Below are 27251 nucleotides of genomic sequence, written 5' to 3' on the forward strand. Positions count from 1 at the left end.
TTCGAACCTGCGACCGCAGCAGCCGCGCGGTTCCAGACTGAAGCGCCTAGAACCGCTCGGCCACCGCGGCCGGCCATTAACATCAATTCATCATATCCAATCTCAAAGGTAACTAACGCTCACGTCCGTTACAGCATGCGTTTAAAGTAAACCTTATTGGCATCCTCATAGTGGCGCTATTATTGCCACTCTTATGCCACTAGCGCGAAATTTTAATAGACATCTTTCAGATTCAGATACCTGCCTACAATACTTCGTTTATGTCGCACAAATCCTTCTTGGTGTTGCGATTTTTCTTGTCAGACAATTTGTTACTTTTACTATCACTATTTCTAGCTCTTAAATTATTATTTCTACAGAAACCAGATGGCAGTTGTAAGAGTCGATGGACATGAAAGGGAAGCAGTTCTTGGGAAGGGAGTGAGACAGGGTTGTAGCCTCTCCCCGATGTTATTCAATGTGTATATTGAGCAAGCAGTAAAGGAAACAAAAGAAAATTTCGGTGTAGGTATTAAAATCCATGGAGAAGAAATAAAAACTTTGAGGTTCGCCGATGATATTGTAATTCTGTCAGAGACAGCAAAGGACTTGGAAGAGCAGTTGAACGGAATAGATAGTGTCTTGAAAGGAGGATATAAGATGAATATCAACAAAAGAAAAACGAGGATAATGGAATGTAGTCGAATGAAGTATGGTGATGCTGAGGGAATTACATTAGGAAATGAGACAAAGTAGTAAATGAGTTGTGCTATTTGGGGAGCAAAATAACTGATGATGGTCGAAGTAGAGCGGATATAAAATGTAGACTGGTAATGGCAATGAAAGTGTTTCTGAAGAAGAGAAATTTGTTAACATCGAGTATAGATTTAAGTGTCAGGAAGTCTTTTCTGAAAGTATTTGTATGGAGTGTAGCCATGTATGGAAGTGAAACATGGACGATGAATAGTTTGGACAAGAAGAGAATAAAAGCTTTTGAAATGTGGTGCTACAGAAGAATGCTGAAGATTAGATGGGTGTATCACATAACTAATGAGGAGGTATTGAATAGAGTTGGGGAGAAGAGGAGCTTGTGGCACAACTTGACTAGAAGAAGGGATCGGTTAGTAGGACATGTTCTGAGGCATCAAAGGATCACCAAATTAGTATTGGCGGGCAGAGTGGAGGGAAAAAATCGTAGAGGGAGACCAAGAGATGAATACACTAAGCAGATTCAGAAGGATGTAGGTTGCAGTAGGTACTGGGAGATGAAGCTTACACATGGAGAGCTACACCAAACCAGTCTCAGGACCGAAGACCACAACAAAAGTTTATTATTCTTCCCTAGGATCATTAAAATGCAGCTCAGCTAGTGCCAGGCGTCCTGGTCGTATAGGAAGGTATGTGTCTTACCTGTCCCTGAGCCTGAAGACACCGTCGCGAGCGGACGCAGGCTCAGCGATCCCCCTCTCCGTGCAGTCGGCCTCCTTGAGGCTGATACCGCGGCCGGACTTGAGCGGGTAGATGGTGATGGCGGACAGCTTGCCCACGCTCTTCCACTTTCGGGGCGGTTGCTGGCGCCTGCGCCGCTGCGTCATCCACGCCGCCCCCAGCGCCGCCACGCACGCCACGCAGAGCGCCAACCAGGGGGCGACGCCGCCTCTCACCGCCGGCAGGGACAGAGCCATGCTGCCAACAACGGAGCACGTCAGCCTCAACGTACAACGGAGAGCTGTTAGACAATGCCCGGGCTGGCCGGAGTGGCCAAGCGGTTCTAGACGATACAGTCTGGAACGGCGCGACTGCAGGTTCGAATACTGCCTCGGGCATGGGTGTGTGTGATATCCTTAAGTTAGTTAGGTTGAAGTAGTTCTGAGTTCTAGGCGACTGATGACCTCAGAAGTTAAGTCACATAGTGCTCAGAGCCATTTGAACAATGCCCGGATCGTGAATACTGTGTTCCACATATTTTGCTATGTACACCTGTGCAAGGTAGTCTCGTGTATTATGCACGATTCCCAGGTTGTAACTGCGCTTCCAGTCCCAAATAATTGGAATCCGCCGAATTTGCCGCATCCTAATTGAAACAAAGCAATCAGCGACAGAGGATGCACCACAGCTAGAGTTGTGAAACTACCTTAGGCTCTTGTGGACTGTAATAAATAAGTGTAGACTACTGCAGTTTTGATCAGTTAAGATCATAACCGTGTTCCTTCTACATTAGGTACATCGAATACCCATCGGGTGCTACCTAACTTCGATCAGTTTGTCTGTGTTCGTGATCAGTGTCTTACTCGATTACCCTACCAAACGGTAAGCAGTGAAACGTCTAGAATTTGACGGAACAGAGCAGAGTGTCGCGTAGCCTACGAAATATATAAACAGCATTTGTAGCAAAATTGAAATTGTCAATATTCAATTCAGGTTTTATTCTAAAACTGTTGATCTGCTACGTGAAACAGAGAGATGTTTTGGTAATAATAAAAAAATACAGATTTCTCATACAGCGCTAACAAAGCCACTTCCTCAATAAAAAAAACTCACAAAACTTACCCAACATCGCTTCAGTACTTGGTTGAGCTTATAAAACACATTTCTCTGTTGTTCATGAACAACAGGGAACTCTTACCTTTTTACATGATGGACTTTCCACTGGATACAAGAAACAACAATAATACAAGGGATGCCCAGAAAGCAATGCAACGCAATTTTTTTTCCCGAGCCGAAAACAATGCTACGAATGCGAAACAATACGTATGTATTATTTGAAGTCTCCTGAGTGAGCACACGAAGTTTCCGCCACTTCCGACAGATAACATAGCTGTAGGACACTTTCCAAATGGCGTCTGTAGGTGATACACCTTACAATTAACGTGCCGTCATTGAATTTGTCACTGCAGAGAAAGAAACTTTGGGGCATATTCACAAACGCATTTGCAGAGTCTATGGAGCATCTGCTGTCGACGGAAGTGCAATTAGTCGCTGGGCACGGAGGGTGAGGTTATCAGAAGGCAGTTCGGCGGAGCTCCACGATTTACATCGGTCGGAGAGACCATCCACGGTTGTCACACCTGACAGCCCTGACCTAGCCCCCTCGGACTTGCACTTTTTTGGGCCATTAAAGGATGCCATTCGTGGAAGCCATTCAGTAGACGATGAGGATGTGATCCACAAGTTAAGCACTGGCCCCACCACCAAAACAAGGACTGCTACTCACGGAGTATACACACACGCCCTTGTTGCACGCTGGAGGAAGACCACAGAACGGGATGGAGATTACATGGAAAAAATAGGGTGTTTAGATAAAATACCTTTCTTTCGTGTGTAATTTTAATTATGTTCAATAAAGAATTATTGAAGAAAAAAATGCGGTACATTCTTTCTGAACAACCATTCGTAATTTTACGTTTGTGCTTGTAAACTGTACGTGCATCAAAACAAATTTTCAATTGGCGACAAGTTTAGTGAGACGGGCCAGGGCAAAAGGCTGACATTCTGGGATACCATGTAGGCACGTGCTCGTGCAGCAACATGTGGTTGTCCATTGGCTTGCTGAAAAAATGGCATCTGGAGTGTTGTGCAGAAAGGGTACGGCTACGGGTCTCTTGATGTCATTCACGTAGGTCACAGTGCCCTGCACACGCACCGGCTGTGTGCGATTTGTGGTTGTGCCCAATAGCACCCCAAACCATAGGGGCTAGAGTTGGCGCTGCATGTCTTGTGCAAATGCAGTCACTATGATACCACTCCCCCTGTCAGTGGTGAACCAAACAGAGGCCATCATTTTCAAACACACATAACCTGGATTCGTCCGAGAACACTGATGCGATAGCTGACCACAGTGACACCGTTCCATACACCATTGTCACCTACCACGCTTCTGCACGATCGTCAAAGGTAGGCGAGAACTGGACGACGCGCACGTAACTCGTGCCATAATAAACGGCGATGGATAGTCAACCCTGATAAGTTTTCGGTGTGTTATACTGTTCCACAGTTGCACCAGAGCCGAGGACGACGCAGATCTGTCCTGTAAAGCTATTAGAGGCGGCCTGAGTGGTCGTGCGGTTCTACGCGCTACAGTCTGGAACCGCGAGACCGCTACGGTCGCAGGTTCGAATTTTGCGTCGGGCATGGATGTGTGTGATGTCCTTAGGTTAGTTAGGTTTAAGTAATTGTAAGTTCTAGGGGACTGATGACCTCCTCAGAAGTTGAGACCCATTTGAACCATTTTTGTAAAGCTATTAGAGTGAGATGTGTATCTTCTCCGGTGGGGGTGGTAGTGATCTGGGTGGTGCGTCGTGTTTCACGGCCCTCTGAATCATTCTGCACACACCTGATGCACTGCCTAAACGCTTGGTCCTGCACGACCAGCAATTACCTGGATACGTCTCATGCCCATAATGCGTCCTCTTTCAAACTCAGAAGTAGGTCCTCTGGTCCAACTGAACCCGTCATTGACTAGAAATTGTTACGTTCGGCTACTTCGAAACCATATGCAGCCATCCATGGACTTCATATTCCTAAACAATGATGGAATTTTTAAGGAAGGCAATGCGTCGTGTCACTGAGCGACAATTGTTCGCAATTGGTTTGAAGCACGTTCTGGATAGTTTGCGCGAGTGATTTGACCACGAAGACCACCCTGTATGAATCCGATCATACATTTATGGGACATAATCGAGATGTCAATTCGTGCTCAAAATCCTGCACCAGCAACAATTTCACAATTATGGACGGCTATAGAGGCAGCACATCTTAATGTTTCTGCAGGGGACTTTCAATAACTCGTCGAGTCCATGCCACATGGAGTTACTGCTCTATGTCAGGTAAAAGGAGGTCTGACACGATTTTAGGAGGTATCTCACGACTTCTGTGACCACAGGGTAGGGCGCAAGGTATTGCAAACAAACTGTGACTGAAGTGTTAGTTACAGCTTGTGATTATTGTATTATTAAAAGAGTTGTTTGGTTACTTGGGGGGGGGGGGGGAAGGGGGCTAAATATCGAGGTCATAAGTTCCTCAGCCCTGGGACAGATCGTCTGGCGCTAGTGACGTTCGCCACCAAGGTGTTCCGACTGTGAAAGTACACAGGAGCGGTAAAATCGAGGCACTAAAGGTAATACTGATGCCAGAACTAACATATAATTTACAGAGAAGAACAGAGATAGGGCCGGCACATATGTCGGAGCAGATGAGGTGTCTTCCAGTGCTCAATCCATGGCGACAGAAACCCGACCCGCGTCCTATACCTACCAAGCCGATTAAGAGGGAAGACAACTGTTACAGAACAAAGAATGCCTTCTAGTTAGGTGTCCTTGGGACTCTATGTGACGAGAGCTGTCCCACCCTGGAGCCATTATAGTAGCGTTTGTGAGTACCCCCTATTTAACAGTGCTGCAGCAGAGAAAGATGCAAACTGCATCCAAACGGAATTAAAACAGAGTAAAAGAGGGAGTAAAGATGCAGCTACAAAAAAGCGATAGGGTCGAGCGCCCCCAGACCTACCATGTAGCAGGAGACGTTCCAACCCCAATCAATGCTCACTGAGTCACTGCAAATTAAAACGTGGCCAAGAGAGTTTTTTAAATAAAATGTAGGGCTCTGTTAATGACTATCAGCTCTGCCATAGGAACACTGCCTGTTCCCGGCAACAAATGTGCTTCTGAGAAGTGGGAAACGTAACAGCAAGTCTCTTCCGATCCATGGTTTCAGGGCCACTAGTGTAAATAATGGTAGCACCGCCATACTCTTTGAGATCTGAAAACAATGGGTGCTAAAAGGTTGTGGCTGCAAATGAAACTTAAGGGGCCCTGTAATAGATTGGTCCTATTTTGTGGCCTGGATACCAACCACATATGGCGGGGTGGAGAGGGGAGGATTGCGTGAAAACAGAGGAATTAATTCCAACGAGGCTAGGTGGAGGTTCCCGCAGAGAGTCGCAAGGTGCATTCCACCTGCCAACTTATAATCTCAGGCAAGGGCAGGTGCCATGGTCGATACTCCTCATGCTCAAGGAAGCAGAGAGTATTAAGTTCCCGCATGAAGCTAGGCTTTAGCTGTCAAATATGGGGCAGCCAATTCACATTCTTATCAGAGGCCCTAAAAACGGGCTGTGGAACATCCTACACGTGCTGGATACTTAAGAACACCTCTGAGTCAGGATGGTCTCCGGCATTATGACAGAAATTCATGACTTGCACTTTGAGGGAGAGTTAGAAACCGTGCGAAAGGGTCCAAGCAGAGGCACTTTACAGCTGGCTGGCATCGGCCGACACTATTGAGTGGGAAGCTTTATCAAAAGCAAAAGTCGTTGACATATAGTTCAGTAATTACCACTGACCCAACAGAAACCACTAGCCTAATGATGGTGGTAAGGAAGAGGGTGACACTCAGCACAGAAACTTGTGAGATACTTTTCTCTTGGATCTATGGAGAGCAGAGTGAAGTACTAGCTGTAACACAGAACACTCGGTAGGTTAAAAACTGACGAAAAAAACTCGCTAGGGAGCCTCAGAAGCCCCAATCGTGGACGGTAAATAAAATGCGATGATGTGTGCATAATTTGGTCAGTAAACTGCAATAAGGTGTTGCAATTGAGAGAAAGCCACTCAGTCTGCTGTTTCCAACCTAACTAGGTAGTCAGTTGCGGATCATCCCTCCCAGAAACCATACTGAAAGAGGGACAAGACGATCCAGAGATTCGAGAACACATCATAATTTGTTGGTAATAAACCTTACAAGCAATTTGCAGAACACGTTGGTTGGGATAATCAATGGGTAGCTGTCGATAGACATTAGATTCTTGCCTGGCTTGATGATTGGGACAATGGTATTAAGTCGCCAATGTGAAGGGAAGAAATCTCTGAAGCAAGTAAAGTAAAATATCCTGTGCAGATGTACCCTTTGAGAAAGATTAACATGTTTGATGATCTGATTACGAATTGCATCAGGGCTTGGGGCTGAAATGTAGGGCAAGGCAAAAGCCTAAACCATTTCCAATCAGTGAAAGGTCCATTACATAACTCAGCTTGGCACGGGCGGGGGTGAGATATAGGAAGGATGTACTCAACTTGTCATTTCTGTGTTAGAGAGGTAGCTGGGTAAGAAGAGGATGCTGACAATGTTGCAAAGTTGGTCGCGCTGTACTCAGAGATCACTATAAAGGACGAGACCCTGAACAGTTTTTGATGTTTGGCAGCCTAAAAGGCTATGGGTTTTGGCCCACACATGGGTGGAAGGGGTGTACCTTCTCGAGGAGAAATAGAGCTTTCAGCATTCCTTCTTACTGCACATAATTAAATATCGAGCCTTAGTGCAGACTCATTTAAAAGTGAGGAGAGTGGACCATGCAGGATGCCACTCGGGACATTGCAGGGCCCTACGATGATACTGAGTAGCAGCTGCAATGTCTGGTCCACCAAGGGACTGGCTGGCAGCAGAGCATGCCTTTAGAAAGACAAACAGCAGTGGGGATGATAGCGTTGGAGACGTTTCCCACTACCTCGACGAAGCCATCTGACAGCGGGGGTGAAGGTGGCAGCATGCATACGTTAACTGCCAACTGGCTCTTCGATAAACCATCGTGATAACTGTTTGTTGAACAGTAACAAGGAAGCGACAGAATGACCGAGAAGTGATCACTGTCACGTAGACCACTGTGAAGCAACCAATGCAGCGAAATCAGGAACTGGGGGAAGACCTCATAAGATCGATAGCCAAAATGAAGCAATGAGCGGCGCTGAAATTGGTAGAAGCGCCATCATCGAGGCCACACGGATCAAGATAGGAAAGAAGCTGATTTATCATATGGCTCCTACCAGACCAAGTGTTACTTCCCCATAAGGGGTGGTGCACACTGAAAGCCCCAAGCAGGAGAAAAAAAAGAGAGATTAGGGAGCTGTTGGATTAAGGTGGTTATCTCAAAGGAAGTAAGTGCTCTGGCTGGAGGCAAGAAAATGTTAAAATGTAACACATGGTGATCGCTGGGATTTGCATTATCATCACTATTGCTTCTAGTGTTGTGAAGAGGGAAATCACTCAGAGACAACATCTATGTGAATCAGTGTACTGAACACTCCAGTTGCTTTCCTTGGCCCAGTAAGATACCAATAGAATACACAATAACCACGAAGCTTTGGAGACTTGTCATCAGTGAAGTGAGTATCTTGATGGGCGATATAAACTGCAGACTAAAAGGGAATTAGTTGTTAAGAGTTCAGGCTGATGATAATAGTATCCATTATAGTTCCAATGGATCATCACATTGTTGGTGCACTGGTTAGCTATGAATGGCCATGAGGAGTGATTAAGTCCCATGACCACTGCCATCAGTACAGGAGGGACAACATCAACGAATGTTGACACAGAATCCGATGGTGTAGGGGGACCTGATACCTCCACAGTCATTGGAACAACTTTCTCGTCGTCCTCCTACTCTTTCGCAAGTTTTGGTTGTCAAGATTCTTGCAAGAACTTATCCACTGTAAGCATAGGAACAGATGAGTTAGCAGCACTGGGACCCATAGGCTACAGTAGCTTCTCCAACTGTGTGTTGAAGTGATTCCCAAAGATGGTGTGGTGGGGACCACAAGATAGGAGGGCGGTGATGCCTCTGGTTTGGGTAAAACTGTGGTTGGAGAGGGGGGGGGGGGAGAGGGGGTAGACAGCAGTTACTTTTGAGTAATTGGTCACCAAGTGTACAGATGCAGGAATTCATTTTTTTATTGCCTCAGTGTATAACAGGTAGTCAAGTGATTATATTCTTGTCTTTTCTTTTTTTTAAATACTGATCAAACCAGTGAATGTGGAGGTTACCATTGACTACAGTCGACACACAAAGGCGGTTGTTCACAAAGCTTACATTCGTCTACATTTTCCGCACTTTGGATCTGCCATGCAGCGGGATGACATATGGCCAAAGGTTGAACATTGGAAACACCTCATGGACGGTGAAAATACGGTTTAACATCATACTTGTACGCCAGAACTAACTTTTTTCTGGGATGACATTCCCTTTGAAGTATAAGATGAAAGTGCCTTTATCAGTTTCCTTATCCTTCGGATTTATCTATTTATTTATTCATATACTGCATGTGTCAGGCAAAATGTGCAACTCCCTATTCGAGATTAAATAGTACTTCCTCTTCTATCTGGAGTGAAGGTCTCTGAAAGCAACTCCTGGCACCATATTCAAAGTTTTATGTGGGGCAACAGTCACTCGTATGTCACCCAGTCATCACATACTCAGAGCTTGAGACTGTGTAGCAGTGGAGGCCTTAATCAATAGTGATCCACTGCGCATTTTTCTCAATCTGTCAACTTCTTCAAATTTGTCTTCTATGAGCTTCACAAAATACAATGGTTTTGTCGTCGTGGAAGTACCTCCTTATGTTCTACTACTAGTCGACTTGTCCTTCCCCTGGTGTAGCCACGGTGGGGAAAGCAGTAAGATTGCAGCTGTCCATATTGAAATGTAGCCTGTCTGTTGAGACGGCCAAATCAGAATGGACATTGTGTCGGCTCAATCTGAAACGTTTCGTGTGAGTAACGACCGGCATGATGCCATCTACACTCTACACTAATTACTGACTTTTCCGGTAACCTCAGCGAATGGCATCTGACACGACAGCCACTAAATTTACTTCTTTGCACGCGTGAGGAGCTATCAGCTCAGTCATCAGGCGGCTCTACCAAAAGAGTATATACAGGTACTGACCCATCCCCACTGGATTGGCTTCGTGCATACATAATCCTATGCAGCTGCTGTACTTAAAGGATCGTCAACACTGCAGGCAGTAGGTGCTATTTAAGGTGTTCTTCACCAGTCGATGCACACAACAGAAGAAATTGGATAACGGATTTCAAACAAGAAGGGAACCAAAATTATTTCTGCTGGAAAGTGACGTATGGGAAATGAATGAAGATGTTAGTGAAAGAAAGTAGAACCCAGGGAAACAGCTTGGTCAGCATAGAAGGCTGTCACCATGAGAAAGAAAGAGAAGTAAGGATAGCCATTGATGGGAGACAGTAGCACAAGAAAGAAAGCAGATGATGCATTACGTTGAGGCCTCGTGCTCGCCATGCACTTACGAAAGCGTCGTAAGCGCCCTGAGGGGTACAACAGTTTGTTAACAGTGCTGCCTACTTTTGTGTGCTTCATGGTCCTGTAAGTTCGGATCTTTACCAGAGACTTGTGGTCATCATTACGTGTTTGCTCCCCAAACCACAGTCAGTTAAACAATTACAAGACCTGACTTAGAATTGGTGGTTGCAGGAAGATGGAAGAAACGCCAAGAGGAAAACGAGTACATGTGATCCAGGCGCACTGTCGTTAAATATTCCGATCTACGTGCCTGTATTTTTAGCTGCATATGCGGCTGTGTCTTGAGAAACGTATTTTTTGTAAATCCGCCAACCGCTGTGGTCGCTTAGAGGGTAATCTTAATAACTTCAGACAAGTTCGCTTTGGACCCCTTCAAGGAGGCACAAGCGCCACAGTTAAAGCCGGTTAAGTGAAATCGACGAAGATCCGCTACTTCCCTAGTGCCGTTGTCGTATTACGTCCAAAGACTGGTTTGATGCAGCTCTCGTCTACATTGTGCCTTTATCTTCCTTTATGCGTAACTATTGTAACCTATGTATTTCTGAACCCTGCTTACTGTGGTCATCCTTGGTCTCCCTCTACAACTATTATCCCAATGCACTCCCATCCAGTACCAAATTAATTACTTGATGCCTCACGGTGTGTTTTATCAGCCTATCTCTTCCTGTAGTGAAGTCGTATCATACAGCTCCTCCCTCCCCGTTTAGATTCAGTGCCTGTTCCTTAGTTACCTGATCTACTATCTAATCTTCAGCATTCTGTAACACCAGATTTCAAAAGCTTCTATTCACTTTTTGTCCATAATGTTTATCGCCCATGTTTCACTTTCACATAACGCTAAACTCCAATACTTTCACAAAAGACTTCCTAATATTTACGTTTTTATTTAGTGATAATGTATTTCCCTTTTCTGCGAAGTTTTACTTGCTACAGCTAGTCTGCATTTATATCCTTTTCACTTTTCTTGTCAGCCATATTGCTCCCCAATTAATAATAATAATAATAATAATAATAATAATAATAATAATAATAGTCATCTCGTACTTTTAGTTCTCATCTCCTAACGTCAACCAGTTTAATTCAGCTACACTCCCATACACCACCACTGTTCCCTGATACTGCAGGGCCATACGTTACTGGGCCAATTAGACCTCTGGAAAACACATTTGCATAGGTTGCCTTCTAACCATCATTACACACTGTGTAGTTATTTTAGCTAACTACTCTGGCAAAAGGAACTCAAAACGTATGTAAGAGCAAGTTACACAATTCATGAGCAAACTAAAATGTACTAATTGCAATGTAATAAAGAAGTGGCACACAGATGAAAAACACTCTTCGAAAAAAGAAATTTATTTCGCTTATATTAATTTGTTAAGCAACAGAACAACAAGGTGCAAATAGATTTGGAATTAGATCGCAAATTATGCTGGAAGAGAGACAGTAATCCTGACATTACTGAATCAGTTTGTAGCAATTCTGTGATAAACACAGGGGTGAAGTGATATAATATGCCAGTGTTTCTACTTTGGTGTGATTTAATTTCAGTACTGTTGTAGGAATTGTGAACAGTTCCATTCACAACTGCTCTTGTGGGAAAGGATCGTTAAAGTTGATAGGCTGTCTATCAGCATACCGATAGCCGCTGGCCTGTACACGTCGACACACGATATGTCTGTCACTGTAGGACAACTGCGGCAGGGCGAAACACCACCAACAGATAAATCGATAGGAAACAGCTAGCGAATAGGACCCCCGTCATCGTAGAAGTAAATGCCCGTGGAAAGAAGCGCATGTTGCTAATTCTGGAAATACCGATCGAATTGTGTTTCTGTGGAGTTTATTTGGTGGATAGATGTGGCGGCGTCAAGATGATACAGTGTAAGCCTCGAGATTATAACATCATCCCTTCCCCCTAATGGCACGAACGTTGATGAGCCAAATCATCGTGACAGACTGCATAATGACGTATTGGTCCGCCTTTGGAATGCAATACAGGAGCGATTCTGTGTACGATGCATTCGACAAGTCCTTGGTAGGTTTCACACTGTATGTAGCACCAGATGTCTAGGCACAGGTCGAGACGTTCCTGTAAAGACCCGGTGATTTGAGTGAGTGGCACTGATGCCTAGTACCGTTCCACTGGGAAGTCTTTTCAGGCAAATTTCGTAGTCAAGAGATCATCGCAAGTTCACTATAAATGCTCCTCAAACCACTGCAGCCCGATTCTGACTTCGTGACACCGACAGTTATCCACAGGAAGATGCCTTTATCGTCTAGGAAGACATCAAGCCTAAGAGAGGTAGGTTACCTGACAAAAACGTTCACATAGTCCATACCTGCAATTGTGCCTTCGGTTACTAGCACAGAGTGAATGTCTTCCCCCACCCGTTTGCCTCTGCAGTGCAGTGCATATTGCGAGCAGCCATATCCTGGATGACGCGTATTAGGGTGTGGCCACCGACACGTTGAAGCCAGAATCCCACCAGGCGACACGTCTCCAGTGATGCAAGATCTAGTCTCAATCATCCCGTACCCAATACGTTCTTAGTTTTAGTTGTCATTGGGTCAACGCGCCAAGACGTAGGGGTCGTCTGCTGTGGATTCCTATTCAACAACGTTTGCTAAGCGGTGTGCTCCAAAACACTTAAGCCGGCACCGGCTTTGTTCTGTGTAGTCAGTTCTCCCATAGATCGCCGCCGATCCAGCTTTACAGAGCGAGCAAGTCTCCGACAACCAGGTTCTGTGACGAGGCTTCCAACAGCTTGTCTATCCGTGGTTTCATCGTCCTTCAACCACTTTCCATGCACGGACATGACAATAGTACGCTAACAGGCGACCACGTTTGCCGTTTCCTAGATGCCCATTTCCAGGTGGCGAGGCATAAAAATCTGCTCTTTGCCAAATTCTTTTATGTCAATCTATTTCCCATTTGCGGACCGTGTTGCCACTATAATGATTCTCCAATCGCCAGTGCTGCGATTATCTACATTCTTTACAACGTTACGTGCCCACAACGCCACTCGTGACTGTACAATGAAACAGCCAATGACAATAAGCCACAGGAAGAAAGAGACCAAGGATAGGGAGTACTTCTTGAGACAGTTCTATTTGGTTAGTCCGCCTGCTTAGCTGGGTGGTAACGTGCTCGCCTCCCATGCAAGCGGCCCTGGGTTCGATTTCCGGCCGGTTTGGAGATTTTCTCTGCTCGGGGACTGAGTCTCGTATTGTCATCATCACTTCAGCCTCATCACCGGCGCAAGTCACCCACTGTGGACTGAAATAAGACTTGCACTTGGCGGTCGAACTTCCCCTGATGGGGCCTCCCCGCCAACGATGACTTACGTCATTTCATTTCATTTTCTATCTGGTTGCAGCTATGGAGAAGATACATGGCGAGACAAGGTGTTCGGTTAAAGACTCGTAAAAGTCAAGATGCTTCAGTAACCACTTCTGTTCCGATGTTGTAGCCTTGCCAGTGTCTGCCTACGGCGTCTATCGACACTACACCGCTGACAGCTTTACGGTTCCTACCACGAGGTAAAAAAGAACATTTAATCTCAAATAAATACAGGTGAGAAGAGACTGCACCCTGAAACTCTTGCTCTTTGAGCAGCTGGTATATTTTTGTTTCTTTTTTTTCAGTAATTTGATTGCAAAGGTTTTGTCGTACAACTCACTCGCGTCATATTCTTTTACCTGATCGTAATTGGTTGTGTTTTATCACATAGTTCTTTCTCTCTTTCTTCCACCCTTTCTCCCATGCACATTGGTGCTAGCTCCGAGTTTAAATATACCTTCCCGTAGCTTATCTTTCCTCTTGAACGAATGTAGACTGTGTTTTTTTTTTCTTCCAGCAACATAGAAATTGCTAAATTTTTTAATAATGTTGAATGTTAGGCGTAACTTACAGGCTTACCGTAACGAATGTAATGCAAAATATGCAGATTCCCTCGTTATATTTAACAGCGCACCACATTCTGTTTTAGCTCTGGCTGTAGGCCATGAACAATGAGCTCTTTTTTTCAGTACTACATTCAAACGATTGTGCAGCAAATTACCGTCCAGTGACAGAGTAAACTGAAGACGGTCCAGTTTTTAAGCATCGTTGAAATATTAGAATGCAGTACCGCATATAGCACAAAGTAAGTGTCGTATTCAACACACTGCCAGAAAAAAATGTGGTGCACCCTTTCCAAGGTTTCCAACCCACTCAAGATTTATTGTTGCAACGGTTCATATGGGGTATACAAAATTTTTACATTTACAGATCAATAGCACAAACGGTTCTGAGTTACAACATGCCGACGCATGATGAACCATACATATTAATGCATGGTGCAGCATCCACAGGCGGCAATGCAGGAGCTGACCCTGGCATCCAGTCGCTCATACAGATAGCGAGTACTGTCCTGGGATACGTTAAGCGATGCCTGCTCGACATGTTGACGTGGTTCTGTAAGAGTTGTCGCCTGATGAGTCACACGAGTCACTTCTCGTCCCATCACATCCCTCATGTGCTCGATTGGAGGCAAGTCCGGAGATTGTGCTGGCCAGGAACAGGGCTGCGCCTCTTGCAGAGCACACTGAGTTTCACAGGGAGTGTGTGGCCGAGTCTCATCCTGTTCGACAACGATCACCAGTCTGTTGAAATAACGGCATAAGAATAAGTCTAAGAACATTCTTCACATAACGAGCACTGGTTAGTGTCCCCTCATAACCATCAAAAGTGGACGAGAGTTGTAGCTTCTCGCACCGCAGACTATAAGGCCTGGGATGGAGCCAGCGTGTCTTTGACGAATGCTCTCTATGAGGCAGCGCTCACTTTGTCTGCAGGTAGAATCTTCTTTCAGCGCCCCATTCCATCTTCCAAGTGATCCTCTGACAGCATCAGTCGAGCCGTGCACGTCGATGCTGTGGCACGATTGGAAGACAAGCTGGAGGTGTACGTGTCCATAGTCCCACTGCTAATAACCGGTTTGCACCAGTTCATGTTGACACGTCTGGCTTACACGCCCTCTCATCTGTGCTGTGGTAGCAGTACGATGCGCAACTGCTGTCCTTACAATACGACTATCCAGGCGGCCGTCTGTGCTCTGTGGACGTACAGAAACTATCTACAGGTGTGAGAATGTTCACTTGATCACTGATACCAGCATCATGGCACAACTGAAGCAGCAATTCCAGCATGTGTGGCAGTTCTCTGAAACCACTGTCCTGCCACTTGAAAGGCCAAAATTTGACCGTTTTAAGACTTGCTCAGTTGGCTGTAGGAAGCACAACTACATCCCTCTGGCATGGTTGCCTGTTTGCTTCACACCACACTAAGCCTTCCGGCAGTGAGCATTCTCTGTGAAAGGGTAGAGACAGATGGTGCTCTGCTGGCCATACCACTACGCTATCTGTCGGCAGACGATGAAGAAACCGTTATTAGTTAATTATGAAGAAACCGTTATCAGTTCATTATCCCACACGTGGCATATGACGTCATCAGATAAAAATCTACGTCTTCCAAGCTGAACTATTTTTTCCAGCCATGTATATAACACATTACTAAGAACCACCTCTCGTGATGAGCTGGTGCATTAGTACACTAATGTCTCTTGAGCTTTAACTGTCTCATTGCGTCTTGGTAAGTTCCTGTAAATCAGTGGTAGTGGGTGAACCGCACATGACAGACGTGTTAAGCGTTGGGAGAAACGAATGAAGATGTGTGTGGACTGAATGGGTCCAGCTATGAAGGTGACCACATATGTGAACAAATTGGTGAAACTAAACATTATGGCTACTGTCTACCAAACGAGACTTAATGCTATGTGGCAGATGGGCAGTCAAGTGACGAGGTAGGCGGAGCAGAAACGAGTGGCGAATCATTCTAGTGATGATATCGTCCGAGATTGGGTTTAATGCATCAACTTAAGTGACTTTGACAAAGGGCAGCTCGATATGGGCTGGCACCTAGGAACGAGCACCTTGGAAACAGTGAAGCTGTTCGGCTGTTCTCGAGCTACTGTCGCATCAAGTTGTTTAAGGATAGTAAAATCATTAGTATAGGACAAAGAATATTCACAGCTTCTCACAGAACCTGGAGACTGGAAGCTTGCCCACTCTGTAGAGGCACCATTCAAACGCCAACTGATTCACCGACTAAATCGCCAACCTGTCTAACTGTGTGGACACCGGCAAATGCTTAGCAGACCCTACCTCCTGCGTTGTAGGCTGGCAGGTAGCGATGCGTAAGATCTGTCAGAGGTCTGCCGTTCACACCGACGGACCTGACCACAACCCCTTAAAGCGCACACAGAAGAAAGGGTCAGGGCACACCCACTCGGCAGGCAGGTGAGCAAATTCGTCCGCTGTCTATGGAGCCCTCTGGGTGCACACACAAAGGAAGCAGGTTACTTGCTTAGTTGAAGGCGGCTTGAACCTTGAACCAGCACTGAGAAAAATCACTTTGCTACGTAATGCAACTGCGTACAGCGACAGCCTTGCAACGTCAACTGGTGTGGACACGTGCCTGTCGGCAAGTCATCATGTACGAAGCAGTGTGTCAGCGCCAGCTGCAAGCAATCTTTCTCACACGATTTTACAGAAGCTATTTGGTTGCAAAAATTTGATTTTTTCGTTACTTGCAGAATAGCTGGTGAAGGGCCCACCGTTTCGTTAATGGTCATAGTTACTGTGATATTCGCATTTCAGGAACACACTGTGCGAAATTCGAATGAATTGCAATGAAACTCAAGTCATGATTTTCCTTCGAACTACAAGTAAAGTCGAACGACATGAATGGCTGGGAGACCCTGGAGAACAGGTTCAGCTGCCTAAGTGGAAAGGTTTTCCCTATCCCTCACGCCCACAGGCACATTTCCTTCGCCAAGTATGAGAACTATGTTTGCAAGTATATGTTACCTGTATGGGACTGTAAATGTGTGTGTGTGTGTGTGTGTGTGTGTGTGTTTTTTGCAGATCAAGCGAAAAGGGAGAGGACGAAACCTGTGCAGCCTCCTACTACTACTACTACTACTACTACTACTACTACTACTGAAGAGCACCAACGAGGCCATCAAGCTTAATGTCCCCATCCGACTGACCAACAATCATCAACAGTGTTACATGCCTTCACTTCATGAGGCGCAATGGAGAAGTTTGGGATTTAATCCACGAGACTGATGCACAGACTGGTGATAAGGACTTTGTGCAATCACCCCTTCACAGTCCCTTCTGCCACACAGGCAAAGGGAAAATTGTCAGAAGTGCGTGGCATATCCAGAGAGTTACCCATCCAAGTACTGGCCACACCCTACGGTGATTAACCACCTCAGCACAAACACTGACTTTCGTCAAAGTCAAACTGCAACAAAAGAAGTTATTTAAATGCCGCAGACTTCTTGTCCTTTTTCTTATCCAGTCATCAAAGACGATTTTAGACTTAAAAAACCTACATTTTTGTTGTTGCATTTGCTCCTTTTGTCAAAACACAGCGGAATTTATACAAAGTCACCTCACTAACACAAATACCTGGTTTAAAAATAAACACGCAATTTATGGACTTATGTTGCTGCGAAGCCACTTTGACGCTCGTTTCACCAGCTATCGATGATCCCTAAAAATTACGTTATTCCATTGAAAAGTTCATAGTTACTAGTATATGAAGGTACATGAAGTGCCGCATGCCAACCATACGGCAAAATACTGTCTTCTTTGGGTGCACTCATACCAAAACTTCGTTTCCACATCTCTAAACATTTAGGAGATACACTAGATGTTTGGAATCTCTCTTTCGCTCGACTGCAGCACGTGTGGGCAAAAGTGAATGCACCACATACAAATCATTTTCTTGAGACTGGAGTTACATATGGACCTATTCCAAGCGTAAAACAGAATTCAACATACAACCTAAATACATTGACAGCTATGTATGATCTAACATGCGCCCAATGTAAAATCATAGCGACCCCTCATTTTAATTGCAAAGCGTTCTTAATTGTGAAATAATACAATAACTAGGACCACTAACTGAATGATAAGTACTTCCCGACGAAGCTGACATATAAAGCTGCAAGTGGGAAGAAGCAAATTTATTTTTATGGTATGGTTTTCCTAAAAGCGTGTGGCACTGTTGCATCTAGACTAGTGGGTTAACCAGCTGTAGCCCTGTGCAGCCAAAGGCACTTCGGCTGCAATGTGGCGAGCCGGCAGGCAGACCACTGGCTTCCCTTGTGTTCTTATACTGAATCAGGGTAGGCAGCGATCAGAAAAATCTGACGACAAAGAACAGTGCTGTTGCAGGTACAAGTGTTTCGGGACACACAATTCAGCACACGCTGCTGGTCATCAGGCTCCCCAACAGGTGACCCCCACGTGTTGCCGTGTTAACCCAATGATATCTTCAACTACGATTGCAATGGGTACAGGATAATCGAAATTGATCCCTGGATCAATAGGAAAATGTCGCCTGGTCGGATGAATCACATTTCTTGTTACCACAGGTCGATGGTCATTACCGGATGCATCGTCATTCAGGCGAGCAGGTACTCGAAACATTCGTTCACTGCTCTGCGGACGAAGGCCGGTGGTGTTGTATTGTGCTACGAAGGAATATTCACCTGAGCTTCAGTGAGACCTGTGGTATCCAAAGCATCACGACAGCTATGGACTACGTAAATTTTTACGGGCCACTTACACACCTTTATGCCTTATGCCTTCCTAGACAGCAGTGGCATCTTGTTGTAGGTAACTGTCCGTGTCACAAGACAAGAATCGTGATAGGTGATTTGAGGGGCATGACCATGAACTTAGTTTGATGTTTGGCCACCAATTTCACACGATATGAATCCAGGGAAACACATATGGGACACCACATGGTGGCACACCTATGCTCACAAACAACCGGCCCGTAGTTTACGGGAATTACGTGACACGTGTGTAGACATCAAGTGCCAGATATTTCCGGAAACGTCCCAAGGACTTGGCCAATCGGTGCCACGCAGAACAGCTGCTGTGTTAGATACCAAAGATGCTCCAACATGCTATTAAGCAGGTTTTCGTTATGTTTTGGCTTGTCAGCGTCACATTTTGGGATTGAGTTATTCTATACGGATTTCGTAGAAACCGATTGCGAAAATCTCACTGATATCTGAAGATTTTTTGATCCTGATACTACCGAATCCGTATTTCTTTACTGCTAAAAAGTTTCTGACGTGATTCTGCAACTTGTTTGGAAAACAGGTTTTTAACAGACAGACGCTGTGGAAATTTAGAATTTTATGTCAAATTAAGTAACAGTAATTCTTGCCTCAACACAAAGGTTGGTTTGAGTATCACAGTGATTTACTATGATTGGTAATATTGTTATGTCTTTTCCTGTCTCCGGCCTTTGTACTCACTTAAACCACCCAGTTGCAGGGACACTTAAAAATCAATAGACACCTTAGTCCTCCCCCAACCGCGATTTTCTTTTTTTTTTTTTTTTTTTTTCCTCCATGACCTGGCGTTCAGCATGTTCTCTGCCCAGAATTTTCTGAGAATAATTTCAGAGGGTAGATAGTGTCTCGGTAGGTAACTGCCAGACTACAAACTAAAAGAACGCAGGACTTTTTCTTACTTACAGCTTCTTTCAACTCCGGCAAAAATTAGTTTAATGAACAAAATGTTAAGTTTCGAGTCCACCTTACTTTATGGGTTATGTCAGTAGAAAGGTCGGAGAAGGGCACGAGTATACCAACAAGATCATACCTAGCAAACCTTGGGATTGGGAAGAACTTTACTTTTGCTTTACTACCTCCGTATTTACCAGCTCATTCCACTCTCTCATAGAAAACATTCAATCACTCTTACGGAGCCCTCAGATGCTCAATACTTATTGCACAATAATACTGACTGTATAGTTCAAATGGTCTGAGCACTATGGGACTTAACTTCTGAGGAAGTCCCCTAGAACTTAGAACTACTTAAACCTAACTAACCAAAGGACATCACACACATCCATGCCAGAGGCAGGATTCGAACCTGCGACCGTAGCGGTCGTGCAGTTCCAGACTGAAGCGCCCAGAACCGCTCGGCCACACCGACCGGCACTGACTGTATGATAGCGGTATTGACAGTTTGTGCAATATATTGAAGGAGACCGTCGTGGTTTAAAAATATTGACGCCCGATCAATATGTTGTACCGAGTAAGGGTACAGTGACCTCGTCATTTTTGGACGTATAAACAACCGGTACAGCGACGCCATATGAATATGAATACATCGGGAAACAGACGAAAAGGAATCACCTGCTGAAGAACATGCAGGACATTGGTTTGATTTCTTATTCAGTAACTGCCTGTTGACAAATTCGGCAAAATGTTTAAGTGTAGGAAATAGTACGGCAAGACTTTATATGCTCGTTTCAAAAGTTTCAATTATTTATTGGAGACATAAGTAATAGCACCACCTACCGGTCCTCTACAATAATGTATCTCACTTTCTCAGGTTTATAGATCGCTTCCAGCACTATATAAACCGCATCTTGTGTAAATAAGGTGTACCTAAGTTCACCAATTTGCTGAAAAATTCCTCGTTCATCCTTTAAAAAAACTCCGATAGTTATCTAGCTCTACTGCAAGTTCTCTAGTTTGTTGGTATAGCGGTGTGTAGGACGCCTTTCAAGCCACTTTTCGCCCTTCGCTGCTTACTTCTGGTTTTCTATTTCCAGTACGTTCCAATTGCAATCGCAACAATACGAGTTCCGCATCGTCGAGCGCCGATAGTTCGCTACTAAATAGGAAACTCCCCATCGCCACCCCCTTAGATTTAGTGAAAAATGGCCCAGTAGATAGCCCGTCAAGAACTGAACACAGGTCAAGCATGAAAACAAGAAGAAAGTGTGCTAAACTGTGGGGAAAAAAATAGAAACACTGAACGGTGCAAGCTAAAGATGTGCAACATCGAGAGAATTACAAGAACCACGGCGTCGTAGTTCGGTCGTAACTATGTTGGACTGCACAGCGGGAGATCCGTGTTCAAATCTCTCTCGTGTCCCATTTTTTTCACAAATCTATGAACTGTGTCCGTTCACTGGCGTGCCTGTTCTCCTGGCAACTGTCACACTATACAATGGTCATACAACATGCGTCGTTTGGTAAGAACATATTACCGTTGTAAGGAACTTTGATGAATAGTGAGAGCAGGCGAGATGCCGCATAGAACTCTGACAGAAAAGAAAACAACAAGTAAATAGAGGTAAACTATATTATAGCGAAGGAAGTCAAGAGCTATAAGTTCCAAAACGGGACGTAAGAGTCGTAACATGTCGTACCTGTGTAGAACAAATACGTCTGGACGCCCCTTCGTTACACCTCGCTGTTTCGAAGGGACGTTACATCACGACACAGACACATATCTGAATACACCGAACAGACATCAATGTCAGGATGGACAGTTCACAATTTTGCGGAAAAAAATGGGCACGAGAGAGATTTGAACACAGATCTCCCCCGTCGCAGTCCAACACAGTGACCATATAACCACAGTGCCGTGACTATGCAAATGCGCTCGATGTTGCACGTCTTAAGCTTAGACCGTACACTGTTTCTATTTTGTTATTTTTTCGTAGTTCAGCGCACCATCTTCCTGTTTTCATGCTTGGTCTGTGTTCATTTTTTGACAGGCTGTGCGCTGAGCCATCTTACCACTAAATCTGAAGGGGGTGCGCTGGGAGTTTCCCTTGTAAGACAGCATTTTTAACTGAAGTGTCCCGGGCATACAATAAATCTTGCACAATAATACTATTCCGTTCTTGGCCTCGCATTTCCGCCTAATTTATTGACACAATATTATTGCGCAATAAATACTGAGCGTGTTACGACCCTTTTAGGTGGATTAGTAGCAGTTGCAGCTCCTAAGATATTGTTCGAATGCCGTCACCAACCACATTGCAAGGAAATATAACAGTCGGCGTTTCTGAGTCTAAACGAGCTTTATGGACGTAATTCTGGCAGATTAAAAGTGAGGCTGTAACGTGCTTAATCTATCAAACTATCACTTTCGCCGGGTATTCACTCCACTGAACCCATACGCGATACTATCTAACGCCCATCTCAGGCTACAGCTCTGCAGTTTTTGAGCTCCAAGGGAATTGGGCGGCCAGGTCGTAGAAATATTGCTGTACATGTACGGTACAATGCCAAGAACTTGACACACCACAGCCGCCACGCTAGGGCTAACCGTTGTTTTTCGCCCCATGTTTCTCACGCATCTGCATTATCTAGTACTGATAAATTAAGATCAGACCCGCCTTCCAACGGTGTAATTCTCTTTAACGTATCATTCTCTAGATATCTAGCAGTTACATCAGAAAACCTTGACTCTTTATGTACTTGCTTTGATTAACCGTCGTAACTTGTAACTGCCTCTCAAGTACCCATGCCGTGCAGCTACGAACATAGCGCTCGCCTAGATAAGAACTGATGTAGTTATCGTAATGTGGACACCGCCTCAAGTACACAAGCACCATATCAGAAGCACGTTACTCAGACTGTCACAAAAAATGGCTCTGAGCACTATGGGACTCAACTGCTGTGGTCATTAGTCCCCTAGAACTTAGAACTACTTAAACCTAACTAACCTAAGGACATCACACAACACCCAGCCATCACGAGGCAGAGAGTATCGCTGATCCCGCCGGGAATCGAACCCGGGAACACGCGCTTGGGAAGCGAGAACGCTACCGCACGACCACGAGGTGTGGGCTCGGGGGGTATGTAACTGATAACGTGTAGTGCACAATATAGAGGGTGTTTCAAAAATGACCGCTATATTTGAAACGGCAATACAAACTAAACGAGCAGCGATAGAAATACACCGTTTGTTGCAATATGCTTGGGACAACAGTACATTTTCAGGCAGACAAACTTTCGAAATTACAGTAGTTACAATTGTCAACAACAGATGGCGCTGCGGTCTGGGAAACTCTGTAGTACGATATTTTCCACATATCCACCATGCGTAGCAATAATATGGCGTAGTCTCTGAATGAAATTACCCGAAACCTTTGACAAAGTGTCTGGCGGAATGGCTTCACATGCAGATGAGATGTACTGCTTCAGCTGTTCAATTGTTTCTGGATTCTGGCGGTACACGTGGTCTTTCAAGTGTCCCCACAGAAAGAAGTCACAGGGGTTTATGTCTGGCGAATAGGGAGGCCAATCCACGCCGCCTCCTGTATGTTTCGGATAGCCCAAAGCAATCACACGATCATAGAAATATTCATTCAGGAAATTAAAGACGTCGGCCGTGCGATGTGGCCGAGCACCATCTTGCATAAACCACGAGGTGTTCGCAGTGTCGTCTAAGGCAGTTTGTACCGCCACAAATTCACGACGAATGTCCAGATAGCGTGATGCAGTAATCGTTTCGGATCTGAAAAACGGGCCAATGATTCCTTTGGAAGAAATGGCGGCCCAGACCAGTACTTTTTGATGATGCAGGGACGATGGGACAGCAACATGGGGCTTTTCGGTTCCCCATATGCGCCAGTTCTGTTTATTGACGAAGCCGTCCAGGTAAAACTAAGCTTCGTCAGTAAACCAAATGCTGCCCACATGCATATCGCCGTCATCAATCCTGTGCACTATATCGTAAGCGAATGTCTCTCGTGCAGCAATGGTAGCGGCGCTGAGGGGTTGCCGCGTTTGAATTTCGTGTGGATAGAGGTGTAAGCTCTGGCGCATGAGACGATACGTGGACGTTGGCGTCATTTGGACCGCAGCTGCAACACAACGAACGGAAACCCGAGGCCGCTGTTTGATCACCTGCTGCAGTAGCTGCGCGTTGCCCTCTGTGGTTGCCATATGCGGTCGCCCTACCTTTCCAGCACGTTCATCCGTCACGTTCCCAGTCTGTTGAAATTTTTCAAACAGATCCTTTATTGTATCGCTTTTCGGTCCTTTGGTTAAATTAAACCTCCGTTGAAAACTTCGTCTTGTTGCAACAACACTGTGTTCTAGGCGGTGGAATTCCAACACCAGAAAAATCCTCTGTTCTAAGGAATAAACCATGTTGTCCGCAGCACACTTGCACGTTGTGAACAGCACACGCTTACAGCAGAAAGACGACGTACAGAATGGCGCACCCACAGACTGCGTTGTCTTCTATATCTTTCAAATCACTTGCAGCGCCATCTGTTGTTGAAAATTGTAACTACTGTAATTTCGAAAGTTTGTCCGCCTGAAAATGTACTGTTGTCCGAAGCATATTGCAACAAACGGTGTATTTCTATCGCTGCTCGTTTAGTTTGTATTGCCGTTTCAAATATACCGGTCATTTTTGAAATACCCTGTATAAGATGTCCATAACTGAAGTTCCAGTTCCAAACGCTGTAGAAAGAGAACCACTGGTCAGAATGACGTCAAATTTAAACGGTTTATTATTAGCGCAAGGGGAAACGTCAGAGAACAAAAAAATTAATGCAAATTAGGCCCACAGGTGGCGCTGTAAGCATCAGAATATGCATACCAAGAGATGTGCTGCAAGCGGCTGATCGGCAGTTTGCGTCCGGAACGCCCAAGATGAGCGTTTCCATGAAGCATCGTGCGTTTCTGGTCAAGCTCTTTTACGAAAACGCTGACCGTACTCCAGTTGCCCAGCACAAGTTCCGAGCACTTAGGCGCATAAAAAAGGGCACTGGTCCGGTGTTGATAAAGCTCTGGAGAAAATGATTACAAAATTCGAAAAGGTAGGTTCCTTTGAAGTGCAGAGTGGCAGAGGGAAGAAAGCAGCTGACCGGGGTGTCTGTACAAGACGTGGCCACAGTACCGGAGGAGGGTCGAGCGGAGGCGTGTAAACATGCGGTGCCAGGGGAATTGAACGAAAGCTGGACATGCCTGCGAGCACGGTGCATAAAATCCAACGAAGCTTCCTGCACTGCTATTCATACAAGACGACCAAAGTTCAGTAGTTGCTTCCTACTGCGGAAAGCAGGCGCTCTGGAATTTATTGCTCGCACGGAAGTGGACAATGAATAGTCTTGGAACTTCCTGTTGACAGACGAGGCCCATTTCCATTTCCAAGGACATGTCAACACGCATAATTGCAGAAAACGGGCAACGGAAAATGCACACGCCCAACAACTGGCACTACTTCATTCTGCACAGATGACTGTGGTACGGGTTGACGGCATCGTTTATCGTAGAGCAATATTTTTTCGAGGAGATGAGTCCTGCTGGTCCTGTTACCTACACCGTCACTGGTAAACGCTGTGAGAGTCTTTTGCGCACCAACGTCATTCCACCATTCGACAGCATGGATGTGTGGGTAGGATCATTTGTATGCAAGGTGGCTCTCCTTTGTACATTCCGCAGCCAGTAAGCGGCTGCTGCAGAGGCGTTTCAGATATTCTAGATTTATCAGCCGTCATTTCCCTACGCCTGGCCGTCCAATCACCTGTTCTTAATCTTGTGACTTCTTGCTGCCGGACTATCCGAAAGATGTTATGTTCAGTGCTCCAATTACAGAAGTGATTGAACTGAATTGAAGGTACGCATTCCGTAAAGAATTCTGAACGTGACTCCCGAGACACTTGTTATTGTTATGGACACGTCATTTTGCTTTTTATGTGGTCTCTAACCCGAAGACAAGTAAAATCTGACGTCATTTTGCTTCTTATGCAGTTTATGCTCCCAGGGCAATTAAAAACCGTTTTTTCCCATCCGATGCGGTACGACTCTGCCGTTGTGGACGGGCTTACCTAACGATGCCACAACTATTGTCTACTCAACTTGCACATTGAACAGTACGGATGGTGTAATGTGCAATTCAGACCACAGCCGTCCGTCGTACTGCTATTCATCTATCATTTGTAGCCGACCCCATTTACGTCAAGACGCTTATGGCGCCATGTAAAATTTTCGTTTTTTCTTATTTTTTTCAGAAACACTAAGAGGTAAACAAGTGACAAATGAAATTTATACAGTACATTAGGTAGCTATGATTACAAAACTAATTGTTTTCTTCGACATTGAGATTCCGTATGCTGTAAAGTCTGCAGCAGCTCCAGCTACAGAATTTACTCATATAATCCGTGACATGAAATAGAAGGCCTTGTTATGTTTCTGGGGAACCTCCACGCCTTTATAAACAAATTCTCAACGGACGTTGTACAGGCCGGCCAGAGTGGCCGAGCGGTTCTAGGCGCTTCAGTCTGGAACTGCGTGACCGCTACGGTCGCAGGTTCGAATCCTGCCCCGGGCATGGATGTGTGTGATGTCCTAGGTTAGTTAGGTTTAAGTAGTTCTAAGTTCTAGGGGACTGATGACCTCAGCAGTTAAGTCCCATAGTGCTCACAGCCATTAAGTGCCCTAATACTGGAATGATGAGCTGTTCGGTGTGTTAATATTTAATCTTCATACTCTCTTCGCGGATCTGTACAACATTCTATTTCTTCAGAGAGGTGGAAGGAGGATGGGGCTGGGGGGCTGGGGGGCTGGGGGTGTTGGTTGGAGGAGTGAGAGCTAAACCTCGAAGCACCATAATAATAGCAGCGGCGAGGGCGGGCAGCGGTGTTGTGCTAACGGAAAGGGGATAAATCAAGATCTGCAAGTTACGTAGGACAGCGAACGGGACAAATGGGACGTGTTTTGACCTATAGTGTCGACTATCACTAGAATGTTTCTGATGTCTAATTTAGTTTCCTGTTCCATGGATAACTGACGCAATTTTGTGGAATGAAAAATTTACAGTTACGTCACCACCACCACCACCACCACCACCACCACCACCGCTATCACCACCGTTAAATACAGTGACGTGACCAAATTCATGGGGCAAGACTATGCACATAAACAGATGGCGCTCTCTCTCTCTCTCTCTCTCTCTCTCTCTCTCTCTCTCTCTCTCTCTCTCTCTCAGTTACGAGCATATGAAACGTGATGTCAGTCTCGGTTCTCGAGATGCGAGCAGCAGACTGATCCACTTATTCCGATTAGTTGCAATTGCCTCATTACTATTCCAAACAATAGGCTCACCTATCTTGCCAGAGCAAGCACGGAGAGAAAGACCTCTATATTTCTCACGAACAGTTAGAGGTATCATGTGGAAATTTACGCCAAAAGGCTGGTCTACGATCCCTTGACAGTGTAAGCCTCTCAGTTGACAATCAAAAGATGGCCATTTACGTCATATTTTGCTACTC

The 27251-nt window shown here is 45.2% G+C and overlaps 1 protein-coding gene across 4 annotated transcripts in view; it reads right to left on the bottom strand.

Annotated features, from left to right (window-relative positions):
• Positions 1 to 27251, bottom strand: part of LOC126356283 (mitochondrial amidoxime reducing component 2) — a 111914-nt gene that overhangs the window by 46479 nt on the left and 38184 nt on the right. For all 4 annotated transcript variants that reach the window (XM_050007158.1, XM_050007157.1, XM_050007155.1 and 1 more), the window contains one exon: positions 1390 to 1665. In XM_050007158.1, the coding sequence (XP_049863115.1) occupies positions 1390 to 1664 (275 nt within the window). In that variant the 5' untranslated portion in view covers position 1665. The remainder of the gene's footprint in view (positions 1 to 1389; positions 1666 to 27251) is intronic.

The sequence above is a fragment of the Schistocerca gregaria genome, chromosome 3, assembly GCF_023897955.1.
Source record: "Schistocerca gregaria isolate iqSchGreg1 chromosome 3, iqSchGreg1.2, whole genome shotgun sequence".
NCBI lineage: Eukaryota > Metazoa > Arthropoda > Insecta > Orthoptera > Acrididae > Schistocerca > Schistocerca gregaria.